We start from the raw sequence: 15066 nt of genomic DNA, 5'->3' as shown, positions 1-15066 counted from the left end.
TGGGGGTGCTTCTCCAAGGTCTGAGCCCCAGGTGTGGGCCAAGAGGGCCCCAACTTCAGGGACCAGGTTGCTGGTGGTAGAAGGGACTGTGAAGCTTCTAGGATGGTCCCTTCATGCAAGTAGGAAGCTGTCCCCTTTCCTTCCCAAGGCAAAGAGGTGTGAGGCTGGCTGTCCAACACTGACTCATGCTGGGGCAAGGAAGTGGGATGTGGGGAGGGCTGGGAAGGGGGATATGGGGAGGGCTGGGAAGCGGGGTGTGGGGAGGGCTGGGAAGGGGGATGTGGGGAGGGCTGGGAGGGGGAATGTGGGGAGGGTTGGGAAGGGGGATGTGGGGAGGGTTGGGAAGGGGGCTGTGGGGAGGGTGGGAAGGAGAGCTGTGGGGAGGTTTGGGAAGGGGGGCTGTGGGGAGCGCTGGGAAGGGGGATGTGGGGAGGGCTGGGAAGGGAGGTGTGGGGAGGGCTGGGAAGGGGGTGTGGGGAGGGTTGGGAAGGGGGGTGTGGGGAGGGTAGGAAGGAGAGCTGTGGGGAGGTTTGGGAAGGGGGGCTGTGGGGAGGGCTGGGAAGGGGGATGTGGGGAGGGCTGGGAAGGGGGATGTGGGGAGGGCTGGGAAGGGGGATGTGGGAAGGGTTGGGAAGGGGGGTGTGGGAAGGGTGGGAAGGGGGGCTGTGGGGATGGCTGGGAAGGGGTGTGTGGGGAGGGCTGGGAAGGGGGTGTGGGGAGGGCAGGGCAGGTACCTCCCCGATTTGGGGAGCTGGGTACACTCCTGGGCCTGGACATTGGGTGCAGGTGCTAGGGTGGCCCTGTGATTAGGGCTGGGAGAGGGTTGGGCGCAGTCACTGGAGCCAGCAGCCTGAGGATGCCTCCCTCCGGATTCTGGCCTTCAGTTTCTTCAGGCCACGGTGGTCGGGGTCCACCAGGAGGCCGCTCTCAGCCGCCGTCCAGGCCTCTGCGTGACGCTGCTCCTCCAGGCAGCACTGCCCGTGAAGGAGGAACACGCGTGCAGTGGGGGCCCGGCCTGGCTGCTTGTGCAGGCTGTTCTGGGCCAAGGCGGGCGCCAGCTTCAGGGCCTGGGCAAAGGCCCCTGCGGCCGCCGCCTCATGCCCCAGGCTGAGCAGCAGGCGACCCTGACAGCAGAAGTCCTCTGCCCGCCTTGGGAGGTCACCATCTCCCAGCGCCTCCTGGAGCACATGGTCCAGGTCCCTGAGGGCCCGGCCAAACTCCTGCAGCTCGGCCAGGCAGGTGGCCCGCAGACGCAGGTGATAGGCACTGCTGCCACCAGCCAGAACAGACAGGGAACAGTAGCCCAGTGCCTGCCTGGGTTGCCCTGCGTCCAGGAGGGTGCCGGCTTCCTGGGCTGCGGCCTGCACAGAGGACACAGAGAGAGGCAGGGAGAGTGGGGTCAGCCCCAAAAGCCCAGCTGCCCCTGCCCTGCAGAGTTCCTCTGCACAGCCAGCTTCTGTTGGCTCCCTGGGGATGGCGGGGTCCCGGGCTGCACAGGAGCTGCCCGCTGCTTCCGGAGAGGCTGGCTGACCATGGGCAAGGGCAGGAAGGGGCACCCAGGGTAGAGGACCCCTCGCTGCAATTCCCACTGCCCTGGAACCTGCCAAAGTGCTGTTCTGACCCTTGGAGGTCCGGTGGCAGCCCAAGGCCTGGCATCCTTGCCCACTGCTCTTCTCCCTGGGCCTCGGCTCAGGGACCTGGATTTACCTCCTTATGGTCCCCTCCTGGCAGCCCTACTGTCCCACCGGCTGGGCCCAGGTTCCCTTGCCTGGGTGACCACAGCGGCCTCCTCCCTCTGTCCCTCTGGGCCAAGTCACCTCTCCATCAGGCCCTCTGAGGGGGCTGCTGCCCAGCCCTTCCACTCTGCCTATCTTCTGAAGGCTGCCCCAGGCCTCAGGACAGTGGCAGACATGGCCCTTGCCTGGTCTCTGAGCACGTGCACCCTAGCCCCTCTCCCTGGGGCTGCTGGACGGCGGGCGCAGCCTCTGCTGTGGCTGCTGCTGGCCAGGCTTGCCTGCCCCCCGACTCCTCCCAGGAACTTTCCTGAGCCCACCCAGACCCAATCGCCTCATCTCTGACCCAGTTTCTTCACAGTCAACCACGACCAGAAATCCGCTTGCCTCACTGGGTTCCTCCTCTGCTCAAGAACCTGCAAGGGCTCCCTGCTGCCTGAGGAACACGCCACGGTGCAGGCCCTGCCTTTCTCGCTGGCGCTGCCTCTCTTCCAGCACTGGGCGGTCCTAGACGCTACCTCCCCCGGGGGGCGCAGCGCACCCAGGACCCCGCCGGGCTTGGCCGCAGGGGGCGAAGCCCAGGCCCATGCCCGGGGTCCGTGCGGGGAGCGAGGGGGTCCCACGGACCCGGCTTTGCTGCTGGGCTCAAGCGGGGCAGTGTGGCCTCTTCTGCCAGCTGTGAGCGGCGCCAAGCAGGGCAGGGGCTCAAACCCCCGTCCCTCACCAGCTGTGCGGCCCGCGGGACCGCCCCTCTCCGGGCGGAGGCACCTGACCCCGACGCGTGGCTCACGGCCCGGGGTGGTCGCGAAGCCTCGGCCCGCGCAGGCCCCGCACATTTGGGCCGGGTGCACGGCAGCAGGAGGGCGCGGCCCGGAGCAGCTGTCGGACCCCGGGAGTCCCCGGACCGCCCCCGCGGGCAAGGACGCTCAATCCGACCCCAGACGCCCCGATCCCGCGGTTCGGGCCGCGCAGGCGCAGTCCCACCCGGAGGGGGCCGCCTGCCAGGGGGCAGGGGCGCAGGAAGTGGGGCGAAACCACTGCCGGCTCACTTCCGGGTCGGTCCGCGTCTCCAGGCAACCATTTCGCGTCCTGCAGATTCTCGCATCTGCCAGGAGCCGCCTCCGGGCGCCTCAGCCCAGCCCCATTCTGCAGCCTCGGAGACCCCCGCCCAGCCCTGCCTCCGGGCTCGGTGACCCCCGCTCAGGAGACCCCATCTAGCCGCCTCCTCTGGGCTCCGGGACCATGGCCCCAGCCAGGCTTCCCGCCCCTGCCAGGCGTTTCTCCCAGCTCGAAGACCCCAGCACAGCCCCCTCCTCCTGGCTTGGAAACACCCAGTCCCTCTGGGAGCTCTGAGATCCCCGGCCCGGCCGCCTCCTCTAGGTCCCGATAACCCCATCTCAGCGTTGCTCTTCAGCCCAGGGTGGCGGCGCCCCCTCCACATCACCGAACTGCCCCTTACACTGGTGTAGTCTCGACCCCGCCATGAGATCCCTCTGTTCTTCCTAGTGTGGTTTCTGTTTTCCTAAGTGGCCCCGGAGTGCTAGAACCCGCTGGTGTCAGGAAGCATTAAGGAGGTGAACTCCTGCCCAGGCCCCACTGGGGTGTGGTTCTGAGTCTCTGGGACCCCAAAGCCTGCTGTGCTCTTGGGCTCCCAGCCTGCCTTGTCCCCACATGCCTTCTCCTGGCCTGCCTTGGGCTTGGGGTGGGCTTCCTGCCGGGCAAGGTGCCCATGGCTGGCTCAGTCTGGCCCTGAGGGCGGGGTCCCCTTCCCTCTCTTGCACCCAAGTCACCTGTGGCTTATACTTCCCATACAAAGAGGCTGAGAGGTCGGTGGGGTTGTAGGGCTAAGGTGGCCAGAGACCATCTTCCTGGGCCAGAAGTGGGTGCCTCCCACCCCACCCCAAACCCAACTGAAATCAACTCAACTGCAGAGTGAAGAAGGGCTGCCCGGGTGGTGGGCCCAGGGGTCTCATGCCTGTGTGCTGGGGAAGGTTGGGGTGGGAGATCCGTGGGGTTCTTTGTGCACCTGGGCAAGGCTCTGCCGCTCTGAGGCCTCCAGGAGATGCAGCAGGCAGCTGAGATCGGGGCCATCCACCTCGGCCAGGCCCTGCAGGTCCCGTGCAGCCCCTGGCACGTCTCCCTTCTTGAGCCGGAGCAGGCCCAGCCGGGCCCGGGCTGCCTCTGACGTTGGGGCAGGGTGCAGGGCTTTTTCCAGGTGGGTGCCAGCCTCCTCGTAGCTGCCTGTCAGGGATTCAGGAGGGACAGTCAGTGTGTGGGGTGGGGCAGAGGTGCAAGAGAGCTGAGACTCACTGGCCGCTCCTTCCCTGCCCTATGCTGGCTTGCGGGGAGCTGGTGATGGCTCAGCCCAGGAAGAAGGAGCCGGGAGCAGAGGTGCACCGTGATTCTAGGCAGGTCACAGGGACTCATCTCTGACCCCACTCCATGATGCTGAGCTCCCTCACCGTGGGCACTACAAGGGGCTGCTCTCTCTCGGGCAACTAGAGGCAAACTCTAGGCCTGCTGGAGCAGAGTGGCATGCGGGGAGCAGCCCTGGGGCTCCTGAAGCCCTTGGTGGGCAAATGCAGACTGCAGAGAGAGCTCCCCTTTGGAATTAGTGGTGAAATGGTTTCCACATCACCAGGGGGATGTGGAAATCCGCGGGAAAGGCCTGCATGTCGGCCCATGGGGTTTATGACAGTTTCTCCTGGAACAGGGCCTGGCATCCCGTGGGTGCCTGAGAAACAACAGCTGGAGGTGCATGGATGAATGAGGGGGCCAAGGGTCAAAGACCTTTTAAGGACCAAGATCACCCCTCGGTTTCTCCTCCATTGCAAGCAAAGAGCCACCCGGGTAAAGCAGAGGAGAGCCTTTTGAACACCAGGCCTCACACAGGGAGCAGGGCCAGAGGTCATGGGATTTGGGGTGGAAGGGACCTTGGAAGCGGTTGTGGTCCAGGTCTCTTTCTTCCATTTTTGCAGAAAAGGATACAGAGGTCAGAGGAGCAGGGACAGAAGCCCAGACCCTGTGTTTCCCGCCTTGGGGCTGCCGCATACCCCGTGCCATGAGAATGTCTGCCAGGAGGAGGTGCCAGTGCGGTTGCCCCGCATTGATTTTGATCAGTGCCTCCCCCACAGCAAGGAGGCCCTGGGTGTCCTTGTCCTCGAGAGGGGCCCCAGTGTCTGGCAGCTGGCTCAGAAGGGCCCGGCAGCGGGAGTAGAGGCCCTGTGTGATGAGGGCCTGGGCTTCCGGCTTCAGAGAGCGGAGCTCAGGGACCACGGTCCCGGGGCCGAGTTTCAGAGCAGAGACGATGTCGTCCACGGCTTCCTGCAAGGAGGGAGGGCGGGCGGGTGCAGAGTTGTCCTAGGTAGAGAGACTGGGCAGAGGGTCAGAGTAGGAGGGCTGGCTCTGTCTTTCTCATTCCCTGATCTTCTCCTTGGGTCCTAGAGGGTCTGAACACCCAGCTTCCTGCCCCTTCCCGCTTCCCTGTGGCTGCAGCCTCCTACCATCCCTCCTGATTCCGGTTAGCATTTGAGGGGACTCAGCTCACTGACCTTGACCCTGAAAGTTGTCAGGCTCAGAACTCCTTTTCTGAGGCCAAACGCTGCTAATTTCCATCTCCTGAGGCTGTCTGCGGTCTGCGAGCGCTCCCTGGGTCCCTCGCTCTCCCAGCTTGTAGCTGGCTCCCTCCACGCCTGTCCCTCTCCACAGGGGCATGTCACCTCACAGTGGGGTACACTGGAGCTCCGTGGGTGTGCTCCTCCCAGTGCCTGTGGCCTTGGGGACGCCAGAAGGGTAGAAAGCCCAGTTACTGCCCTCCCACAACTCCCAGAAGCAGTGGAAGGAGGGTGCCCAGCCCATCTGGTGCACAATACAAGGCAGGACACCAGGTGGTAGCCAGTGGGGGCAGAGGTCAGAGACCTGCCAAGGGAGAGATCAGGGCGGAGCTGGCCAAGGTGCACCCTGAGGGAGAGCCTGCAGGGTGCAGAAGTGGACTTGGGCTGGTGCCTGAGGCCAGTGGGCACATGGGTAGGAGAGCCGAGCATTGGGCATGCCATTGCCATCTGGAGGCGGGGAGGGAGAAGAGGTTTGCAGAGGCCCTGACCACACACAGGAAGCCAGGGCAGAGGCTGGGCCTGTTCAAGGGAGCGCTGGTGATCAGTAGCTTGATCAGGATAAGTCATTTGCATCTGACCTTTGACCTGACCAACAGCAGGGGACCACTAGAGCTTCTTCAAGGCTGTCCTCCTTCTATTGGTTCTCCAGGTGTCCTATTTGCTTGTCTGCTTGATTCTTTCTTGTTTTTTATTTTTTATTTTGAAATGGAGTCTTGCTGTGTCACCCAGGCTGGAGTGCAGTGGTGCAATCTTGGCTCACTGCAACCTCCACCTCCCAGGTTCAAGTGATTCTCCTGCCTCAGCCTCCCGAGTAGGGGGGATTACAGGCGCCCACCACACCTGGCTAATTTTGTATTCTTAGTAGAGATGAGGTTTCTCCATGTTGGTCAGGCTGGTCTCGAACTCCAGATCTCAAGTGATCCACTTGCCTTGGCCTCCCAAAGTGCTGGGATTAGAGAGGTGCGAGCCACTGCGCCTGGCCCTAACTATGCCTCTTTATATTATCTTTCTAGCAATTGCCTTGCGAATTACAATACATAGCCTTACAGCTATGAACAAGCCCCCAGCTCCCAGGTGAGCACCCTACCACAGTCTATGTACAGTTAATATGGGGCCACTTTACCTAAAGTGTGAGATCCCCACAGCAGTAAATTCCATTATTCCCATACTTTGTGTTATTGTTGTCATACACTGAGCAATACATTTCCTCACATAGTGCATTATTTCAAGTTAATTAATTATATATATATTTTGAGACAAGGTCTCTGTCTGTTGCCCAGGCTGGAGTGCAGTGGCATGATCTTGCTTCACTGCAACCTTGAACTCCTGGGCTTAAGTGATCCTCCCACTTCTGTCTCCTGAGTAGCTGGGACCACAGGCACATGCCACCACACCCAGCTAATTTTAAAAACTTTTTGTAGAATTGGGGTCTTGATATATTGCCCAGGCTGGTATTGAACTTCTGGTCTCAAGTGATCCTCCCACCTTGGCCTCCCAAGGTACTGGGATTACAGATGTGAGCCACCACACTTGGCCTATTTTTAATTTAGATAGCTTTGTTCAAAGAAATTAAAAGAAGAAATAAATACATCATTTTGTATTTGCAGATGCTTTTCATTTCTTCCAGCAGAGAATTTCTATCAGGCATCAGTTCTCTTCAATTTCACCACCTTCCCTCAGGATCTGCTGTGGTGCCATTCACTGATGATGAATCTCTCAGCTTCCATTTGTCTAATGGGTCTTTAATGTCATCCTCATTTCTGAAGGACATTTTAACAAGATGGATAATTCTGGGTTGGTGCTTTTTTCTTTTAGTGCCTTAAAGGTGCTGTCCCACTGTCTTCTGGGTTCCATTGTTTCTGGGACAAATCTGCTGTCGTTCATGTTGTTGTATGTCATTTATTCACCCCTCTGGTTGCTTTTAAGATGTTCTCTTTATCTTTTTTTTCAGGAACTTGACCAAGATGTGCCTTCTTAGGGGTGGTTCTCTTTGTATTTTTCCTCTCGGGATTTGTTGAGCTTCTTGGGAATTTTTCTGCTGTTATTTCTTCAAATACCTGTGTATATTTGCCCCATTCATTCTCTGTATTCTCTGGGAGTCCAATCACATGTCTGCTAGATGGCCTGAAATTGTCCCACTGGTCACTGAAGGTTTCTTCATTTATTTTTTTAATTTTTAAAAGTTTTTTAGAGGCTAGGTGCAGTGGCTCACGCCTGTAATCCCAGCATGTTGGGAGGCTGAGGTGGGTAGATCCAGAGGTCAGGAGATTGAGACCATCCTGGCCAACATGGTGAAACCCCATCTCTACTAAAAATACAATAAAAATACAAAACTTAGCCAGGCGTGGTGGCAGGTGCCTGTAGTCCCAGCTACTCAGGAGTCCGAGGCAGGAGAATTGGTTGATTGCAGGAGGTGGAGGTTGCGGTGAGCTGAGATTGTGCCACTGCACTCCAGCCTAGGTGACAGAGTGAGACTCCATCTCTTCTAAAAAAAATTTTTTTTCTTCTTTTTTTTTTTGAGAGGGAGTCTCACTCTGTCACCCAGGCTGGTCTCAAACTCCTGGGCTCAAGTGATGCTTCCACTTCACCCTCCCAAAGTACCGGAATTACAGGTGTGAGCCATGATGCTCAGCTCAGCTCTCATCGTTTGAAACAGAGTTTTGTTTTGTTTTGTTTTTTTTTTTTTCCCTGCTGTTCCTTAGATTGGATAATTTCCTCAGATTGGATAATTTTCTTTGGTCTATCCTTGAGTTCACTAATCCTGCTTTGGCAGTTTCCAATCTGCTGTTATGCCTGCCTAGTGCCTAGTAAGTTTTTAATTCCAGATATTCTGCGTTTCAGCTCTAGGATCTCCACTTGATTATTACAGTTTTTTTTTTTTTTTTTTTGCATTCCTCTGCTAGGATTCTCCATCAGCTCACTCATTCTAGCAAACATTTCTTTTACATGTTTATGTCACTGCTTTTAAAAGCCCCTGTGTGTAAATTCCAAACCTCTAAGCCATCTCAGGGTCTGTTTCTATGAAGTACTTCTTCTCTTATTATAGGTCCCATTTCCCTGGTTCTCTGCATGCCTAGCAGTCCTTGGTTTTGTGCTGGGCTCTGTGTCTGGCATGTGGTAGACAGGGCTGTGGTGCTGTCCTGCAAGGGGGCTGATTTCACTCTGGTGGGCAGATAGATTACTGGTGGATCATTTTGGCCCTGCCAGGCTTTATCTTGTACTTTGTTAGGGAAGGATTCGTTTTTGAACTTAGTCCTAAAGTATAATCTTAATTTTAGGGCCTTTCTGGGGTCTCAACTGAATGCCCAAGATGTTCATAAAAGCCTCTCTGCGGCCTCCTGTCTCTCAGGTCGCAGGTCTTTGCTGCCTGTTGTTTGGTGCCTGGAAACATTTGCTCATGCATTATATCCAGTTTATACAGCTGTCAAGAGCCTGGAATGGCACCCCACATCCCCAGGTGAGCATCTGACAGCCTGGAACAGCACCCCACACCCCAAAGGAGCATCTTACAGCCTGGAACAGAACCCCACACCTTCAGGGGAGCATTGTACAGCCTGGAGCGGCATCCGTACCCACAGGTGAATGTGTGACAGCCTGAAACAGCATTCTCCAACCCCAGGTGAGGATCTGACAACCTGGAATAGAACCCCACACCCACAGGTGTGCATCTGACAGTCTGGAACAGCACCACACACTCCCAGGTGAGCATAGGTGAGCATCTGACAGCCTGGAAGGGCATCCCACAAACCGAAGTGAGCATCTGACAGCCTGGAATGGCACCCACACCCACAGGTGAATGTGGGACAGACTGGAGCAGCATTCTCCAGCCCCAGGTGAACTTGCGACAATCCAAAACAGAACCCCACACACCCAGGTGAGCATCTGACAGCCAAGGATGGCACCCCACACACCTAGGGGAGCGTCTTACAGCCTGGAACAGCACCCCACACCCCCAGGTGAGTATCTGACAGCCTGGGAATGCACCCCCACACCCAGTTGAGCATCTGAAACCCTATAGCACCACCCCCCACCAACGGGTGAAAATGTTACAGCCTGGAACAGCACCCTCCATCCTCAGGTGAGCATCTTCCAGCCTGAAACAGCACCCCACACCCCCAGGTGAATGTCTTACAGCCTGGAACGGTATCCACACCCACAGGTGAGTGTGTGACAGCCTAGAACAGCATTCTCCAACCCCAGGTGAGCTTGTGACAATCTGGAACAGGACCCCACAACCCCAGGTGAGCATCTGAGAGCCTAAAACAGCACCCTCCACCCTCAGGTGATCATTTGACAGCCAGGAATGACAACCCGCATAAGCATCTGACAGCCTAGAATGGCACCCCCACACTTAGGTGAGAATCTGAATGCCTGGATCAATGCTCAAACCTTCAGGTGAGCATCTGACAGCCTGGAACAGCAGTGCCCACACCCAGGTGAGCATCTGAAACCCTCCAGCAGCACTCACCACCCCAAGGTGAGCATTTGACAGCCTGGAACAGCACCCTTCATGTTCAGGTGAGCATCTGATAGTTTTGTTTTGTTTTGAGATGGAGTCTCGTTCTGTCGCCCAGGCTAGAGGGCAGTGGTGAGATCTTGGCTCACTGCAACCACCGCCTCCCAGGTTTAACCAATTCTCCTGCCTCAGCTTCCCTGAGTAGCTGCGACTACAGGCTGATTTGTATTTCTGCATATAAGATCTGTGAACAGAGATAATTTTACTTCTTCCTTTCAAATTTGGATGCTTGGTAATTTTTTTCTTGCCTAGTTATTCTGGCTATAACTTCCAGTGCAAGTTGAGTAGAAGTGCAAAAGCAATCATCCTTGCCTTGTTCCTGATCTTAGAGGAAAAGCTTTTCTTTTTCATCATTGAGTATGATGTTTGCTGTGGGTTTTTCATATATGGATTTTATATTGAGGCAGTTTCCTTCTATTCCTAGTTTGTTGAGCATTCTTATCATAAAAGGGTGTTGAATTTTGTCAAATGCTTTTCTGCATCAGTTGAGATGATCATTTTTTCCCCTTCATTCTGTTAATGTGGTACATTACATTAATTGACATTTGTATGTTGAAACATCCTTGCATTCTAGCAATAAATCTCACTTGGTCATGTGCATCATCATTTTAACAAATTGCTGAATTTGTTTTGTTAGTATTTTGTTGAGGATTTTTGCCTCAATATTCATATGGGATAATGGTCTGTAGTTTTCTTGTAGTGTCTTTGGCTATGGTATCAGGGTAATGCTGGCCTCATAGAATGAGTCCGAGGAAGTGTTCCTTCCTCTTTGATTTTTTGGAAAAGTTTGAGGATTGGTGTTAGTTCTTTAAATATTTGGTGGAATTCACCAGTGAAGCCATCAGGTCCTGGCCTTTTCTTTGTTGGGAGATTTTTGATTACTGACTCAATCTTTTTACTAGTTATAGGTCTATTCAGATCTTCTATTTCTTCATGATTTAGTCTTGGTAGGTTTTGTGTTTCTAGGGATTTGTCCATTTCACCTAGATTAGCTGATTTGTTGGTTTACAATTGTTCCTGTTACTATCTTATAATTATTTTTATTTCTGTAGAATTGGTAATAATAACCTGATTTTCATTTCTGATTGTCATGATTTGAATTTTCTCTTTCTTAGTCCACCTGGCAAAAGGTTTGTCAAATTTTGTCTTTTCAAGGACAAACTTTTGTTTTCATTGATTTTCTCTATTTCTTCTCTATCCTATGTTTTGTTGATCTCTGCTGTAATCTATCTTTCTCTCTCTCTCTCTTTCTTTCTCTTTCTGTTCATGTGTTCTTTTTCTAGTTTCTTAAGTTGTAAAGTTAGATTGTCGATTTGAGATCTTTCTTGTTTTTAATGGAAGCATTTACAGCTATACATTTCCCCCTCAGCATTGCTTTCCCTGTGTCTCATAATTTGGGGTGTGTTGTTTTCATTTGCACTTGTTTCTAAGCATTGTCTAACTTCTCGAAGCGTGATTTCTTCTGTGATCCATTGGTTGTTTAGCCCCCTCCTCCTTTTACAGAGGAGGAAACTGAGGCCTGGGGAGGTGAAGTGATTTGGCTGAGGTTGCTTAGCTGGACCCAACTCTTCTGGGCTCCAGGGACACTGCTCAGGGCAGCAGGCCTGGGCTGAGCACACAGGTCCAGTGTGAGTCCCTCAGAGTCAGACCACATAGAATGCAGTGCAGTTGCAAGCAAGGAATGCTCATAAAAAAACAGAACAGAAACCATCTTCCAGCACACAAGCCTCCCCAGCTGATTGGGATCTGTCTTCTTGCCATTGCCCCTCTCCCAACTTTTATTTTAAATTGAAGCAGTTTCTGCAGAAGAAAGTCTTAAATGCATAGATACCGAACTTAAAGAGCAGGTAAATGAAGCTCAGATCAGGGTCCGGGGGCTGCATCCCTGCACCTGTCTGTGGCAGACATGGCTGGCCGAGGCCAGCACTTACTCCCCCTGCGCAGGTCTTCTAAACCGCTGTCAACACCGGGGGCCAGGCAGCCTCACCAATGCAGCCAAGGGAACACCTCCTGGCCAACAGCCCCAGAGGGACCCCTGCATGCACTGAGCATTATTTAAGCTGGGGAGGACCCCTAGTACCTCTGAAGTCTCGCACATCTATCCACGCAGACTGAGGCTAGGAGGATGAAAGGGCAGGACTCCCAGAAACTGGGTTTGTGGGCACCAGGCTCCCATGAGCCGCTGTACAGGTGGGGATGGGAACATGGGTTTTGATGGGCATCTCACTGCTCAGGACGGCCTACCCGGCTCCCTCTCTCCTTGGGGTAGAGGAAGGCAGCTCCCTGGGTCCCCCACCCCTGCTTGCCCAGGTCCAGGTCGGGAGTGGGGCGGCACCTGCAGCTGGTCTAGGGCCAGGTGCACCAACGCCCGTCCACACAGTGCCTGCACATTCCCCGGCTCAGCCCGCAGCACTGCGTTGAAGTCGAACATGGCCGTCTTCTTCTGGCCCAGGAACCCATAGCAGCGGGCTCGGGCGAGGAGGGACTCACTTGCCCGGCTTCCTGCAGGAAGACGGCGTGGGGTCAGGATGAGCCTGTGCTGGGTTCCTCCCCCAGCATCCATCCTGCCCAGCCTGGGGAGGGCAGAGGGTGCATGAGCTTCAGGGCCTGCCTTGGGGGAGCTCACAGGCCACTGGGCACCAAGACACACAGAGACAGGGTGGACTTGAGGGCATTGGCTGCAGGGCAAGAGGAGCCCAGCCAGGACTGGGGACAGCTGGGGGCTACCAAGAGGAGGGGGCACTGCAGCTGCCTCTGAGGCCAGGAGAGGGCAAGGGGATCGGGGTATCACTACCATCAAGACGCGGAGACCGGTAGTGGCCCCGAATGGCTGAGCGCACTATTTATTGCATACAAGACGACGGGGGCAGGGTAAGGAGGGTGAATCTTCTAAGTGATTGACAAGGTGAAGCAAGCCACGTGATCACAGGACAGTGGGCCCTTCCCTCTTAGGCAGCTGAAGCAGAGATAGAAGGTGGCATACGTCAGCATTTTCTTCTATGAACTTATAAGATCAAAGACTTTAAGACTTTCACTATGTCTTCTACCGCTATCTACTACAAACTTCAAAGAGGAATCAGGAGTACGGGAGGAGCATGAAAGTGGACAAGGAGTGTGACCATTGAAGCACCACAGGGAGGGGTTTAGGCCTCCGGATGACTGCGGGCAGGCCTGGATGATATCCAGCCTCCCACAAGAAGCTGGTGGAGCAGAGTGTTCCCTGACTCCTCCGAGGAAGGGAGACTCCCTTTCACGGTCTGCTAAGTAACGGGTGCCTTCCCAGACACTGGCGTTACCACTTGACCAAGGACCCCTAAAGTGGCCCTTATGCGGGCGTGACAGAGGGCTCACCTCTTGCCTTCTTGGTCACTTCTCACAATGTCCCTTCAGCACCTGACCCTATACCCACCGATTATTACTAGATTATGTAAGTAATGCAACAGAGAGTAATATTAAAAGCTAATGATTAATAATGTTTATAATAATGATTGATAATTGTTCATGATCATCTCTATATCTAATTTGTATTATGACTATTCTTATTCTATTTTGGTTATTATACTGAAACAGTTTGTGCCTTCAGTCTCTTGCCTCGGCACCTAGGTAATCTTTCGCCCACAACCCCTCGCCAAAGACGCTGGCTGTCATTACTGCGCCCCTTCTGGGTGTCTGTCCGGTGACGGACATGGGACAACACGCCGGGCTGCTCTGGGCCACTCTGGGCCGCTCTGGGCCGCTCTGGGCTATGTGCCTTCCCGCCGACGCGTGCAGGGCATGCTCTCTGTGCCAGGTACTGTCCCAGAATGAGCCCTCCCAATCCCCACTTCCATCCGACACGGGCTACTCTGCCATCCCCCTGTGAGAGAGGAGGGTGAGGGGTGCTCACTAAGTGCATGGCCAGGTTCCACGTGGCAGCCTGATCTAGGTCCAGGCTCTCATACTCCCTGTACCCCAGGAGATCCCTGTGAGTCCTGGGAAACATCACCTTCCCTCCAGACACCTGGCCCCCCAACCCCAGAAACAGCACTGACTCCAGGAAGCAGGCAGCACCCTTGTGCTTGGTGTCCCAGGGTGGGGAGGCCAGGTGTGCACAGGAGGAGCCTCAGTCACTATTTCTAGGAAGGGCTGAGGGGAGCAGGGACCTTGCCTCCTTGTCATTAGCTAGGAAAGGGGACCTTCTCCCCTCAGGGCTGGGGGGCTGGGACGGCAGCTCAGGCACCAGGCAGGGCACAGCTCAGGTCCCAGCTCAGGCCCCAGGTCTCAGAGCCCGGTCTCAGGCCTTGATGCATCCAACTTGATGGCGAGATGCCCTCAGCGAGAGGCCCTTGCCCTGTCCACCCCGTGGGTGTTCCTGAGGCCCGTGCACCTGAGAAGCACGTGTGTCCCCACCAACCAGCATGGCAGAGACTCCCCATGTCCCCTGTGCCTGGCATAAGACTGGGCCCTGGGGGCAGGTAGGCAGCTCCTACCTGCGGCAAAGATGGCCAGAGACAGGTAGGCGATGGCCTCCTTTGTGTGAACCCTGCCGTCGGCCCCGCCTGGCCGTGCCCGCAGGATGGCCAGGGCCCTGGTGTGGCAGTGGCCTTGAAGCAGCTGCCGGTCCTCGTGGCAGAAGACGTCCAGGGTAGGCGGGAGGCAGGTGGTGTCACCGGACTGGACCAGCTTCTTCACCAACTGCAGGGGTGCCACAGTTACTGCCCATGCCCATGGGACCGATGCCCTGGGGCCCACCCTGTACTGATGCCCCTGGCCATCCCCCACCCCACCCTTGCTGCCTCAGGGTCCACCTGGTGCCAACGCCCCCAGCCCCACTCTTGCTGTCCCACGGCTCACCCAGTTCCAACGCCCCTGGCGATTCTTCACCCCACGCTCTCTGCCCCAGGGTCCACCTGTGCCATCACCCTGATCCTCCCCTACTCCTGCCTCGCTGCCTCCACCAGCCCCTGGCTGTGTGCATGAGCCTGGGGGCTTCTGCCTGTCTGAGCACTAGGAGGTTGGCCGTGTGTTGCTGCGTGGCCATTTGAGCCTTTGGGGGCGTTTTCTCTCCCCATAGGTGGGGGTCCCACAGTGGGCAGGGACTGTGTGTCCCCAGCTTGGCTCAGAGGAGTAGACAGGGAGGGGAGCCATGAGCCCGCTCTGGGCTGCAGTCCGAGCCGCATCTGTCTGCCAATGGCCTTGGTGGGCTGAGGCTATCAGGGTCCCC

At 55.9% G+C, this 15066-nt stretch overlaps 2 protein-coding genes and 1 long non-coding RNA gene across 10 annotated transcripts in view; 2 read left to right on the top strand and 1 right to left on the bottom strand.

Moving 5' to 3' along the window:
• ACTRT2 (actin related protein T2) overlaps positions 1 to 15066 on the top strand; it is a 276283-nt gene that overhangs the window by 25543 nt on the left and 235674 nt on the right. The gene's annotated exons all lie outside the window — the stretch shown is intronic.
• TTC34 (tetratricopeptide repeat domain 34) overlaps positions 660 to 15066 on the bottom strand; it is a 28409-nt gene continuing 14002 nt past the window's right edge. The window contains exons 5-9 of the mRNA XM_055262093.2: positions 14333 to 14537; positions 12199 to 12365; positions 4787 to 5057; positions 3760 to 3974; positions 660 to 1361 (exon numbers count right to left, since the gene is read on the bottom strand). Coding sequence (XP_055118068.1) covers positions 834 to 1361; positions 3760 to 3974; positions 4787 to 5057; positions 12199 to 12365; positions 14333 to 14537 — 1386 coding nt within the window. The 3' untranslated portion in view covers positions 660 to 833. The remainder of the gene's footprint in view (positions 1362 to 3759; positions 3975 to 4786; positions 5058 to 12198; positions 12366 to 14332; positions 14538 to 15066) is intronic.
• Positions 2518 to 13348, top strand: LOC129472447 (uncharacterized). 8 transcript variants are annotated; one of them, XR_008653936.2, is made up of 9 exons: positions 2518 to 3948; positions 4712 to 4817; positions 6361 to 6421; positions 6975 to 7141; positions 8760 to 8804; positions 8967 to 9048; positions 9140 to 9303; positions 9400 to 9865; positions 12816 to 13348. It is a non-coding gene; the product is annotated as an uncharacterized lncRNA (long non-coding RNA). The 8 variants fall into 8 exon arrangements; XR_008653934.2 differs by having other exon boundaries at positions 8926 to 9048; XR_010118789.1 differs by lacking the exon at positions 8760 to 8804 and having other exon boundaries at positions 8805 to 9048.

The sequence above is a fragment of the Symphalangus syndactylus genome, chromosome 22 (assembly GCF_028878055.3).
Source record: "Symphalangus syndactylus isolate Jambi chromosome 22, NHGRI_mSymSyn1-v2.1_pri, whole genome shotgun sequence".
NCBI classification, from domain to species: domain Eukaryota; kingdom Metazoa; phylum Chordata; class Mammalia; order Primates; family Hylobatidae; genus Symphalangus; species Symphalangus syndactylus.
The sequence above is the reverse complement of the archived record's forward strand: the minus strand, read 5'-3'. Positions and strand labels throughout refer to the sequence as shown.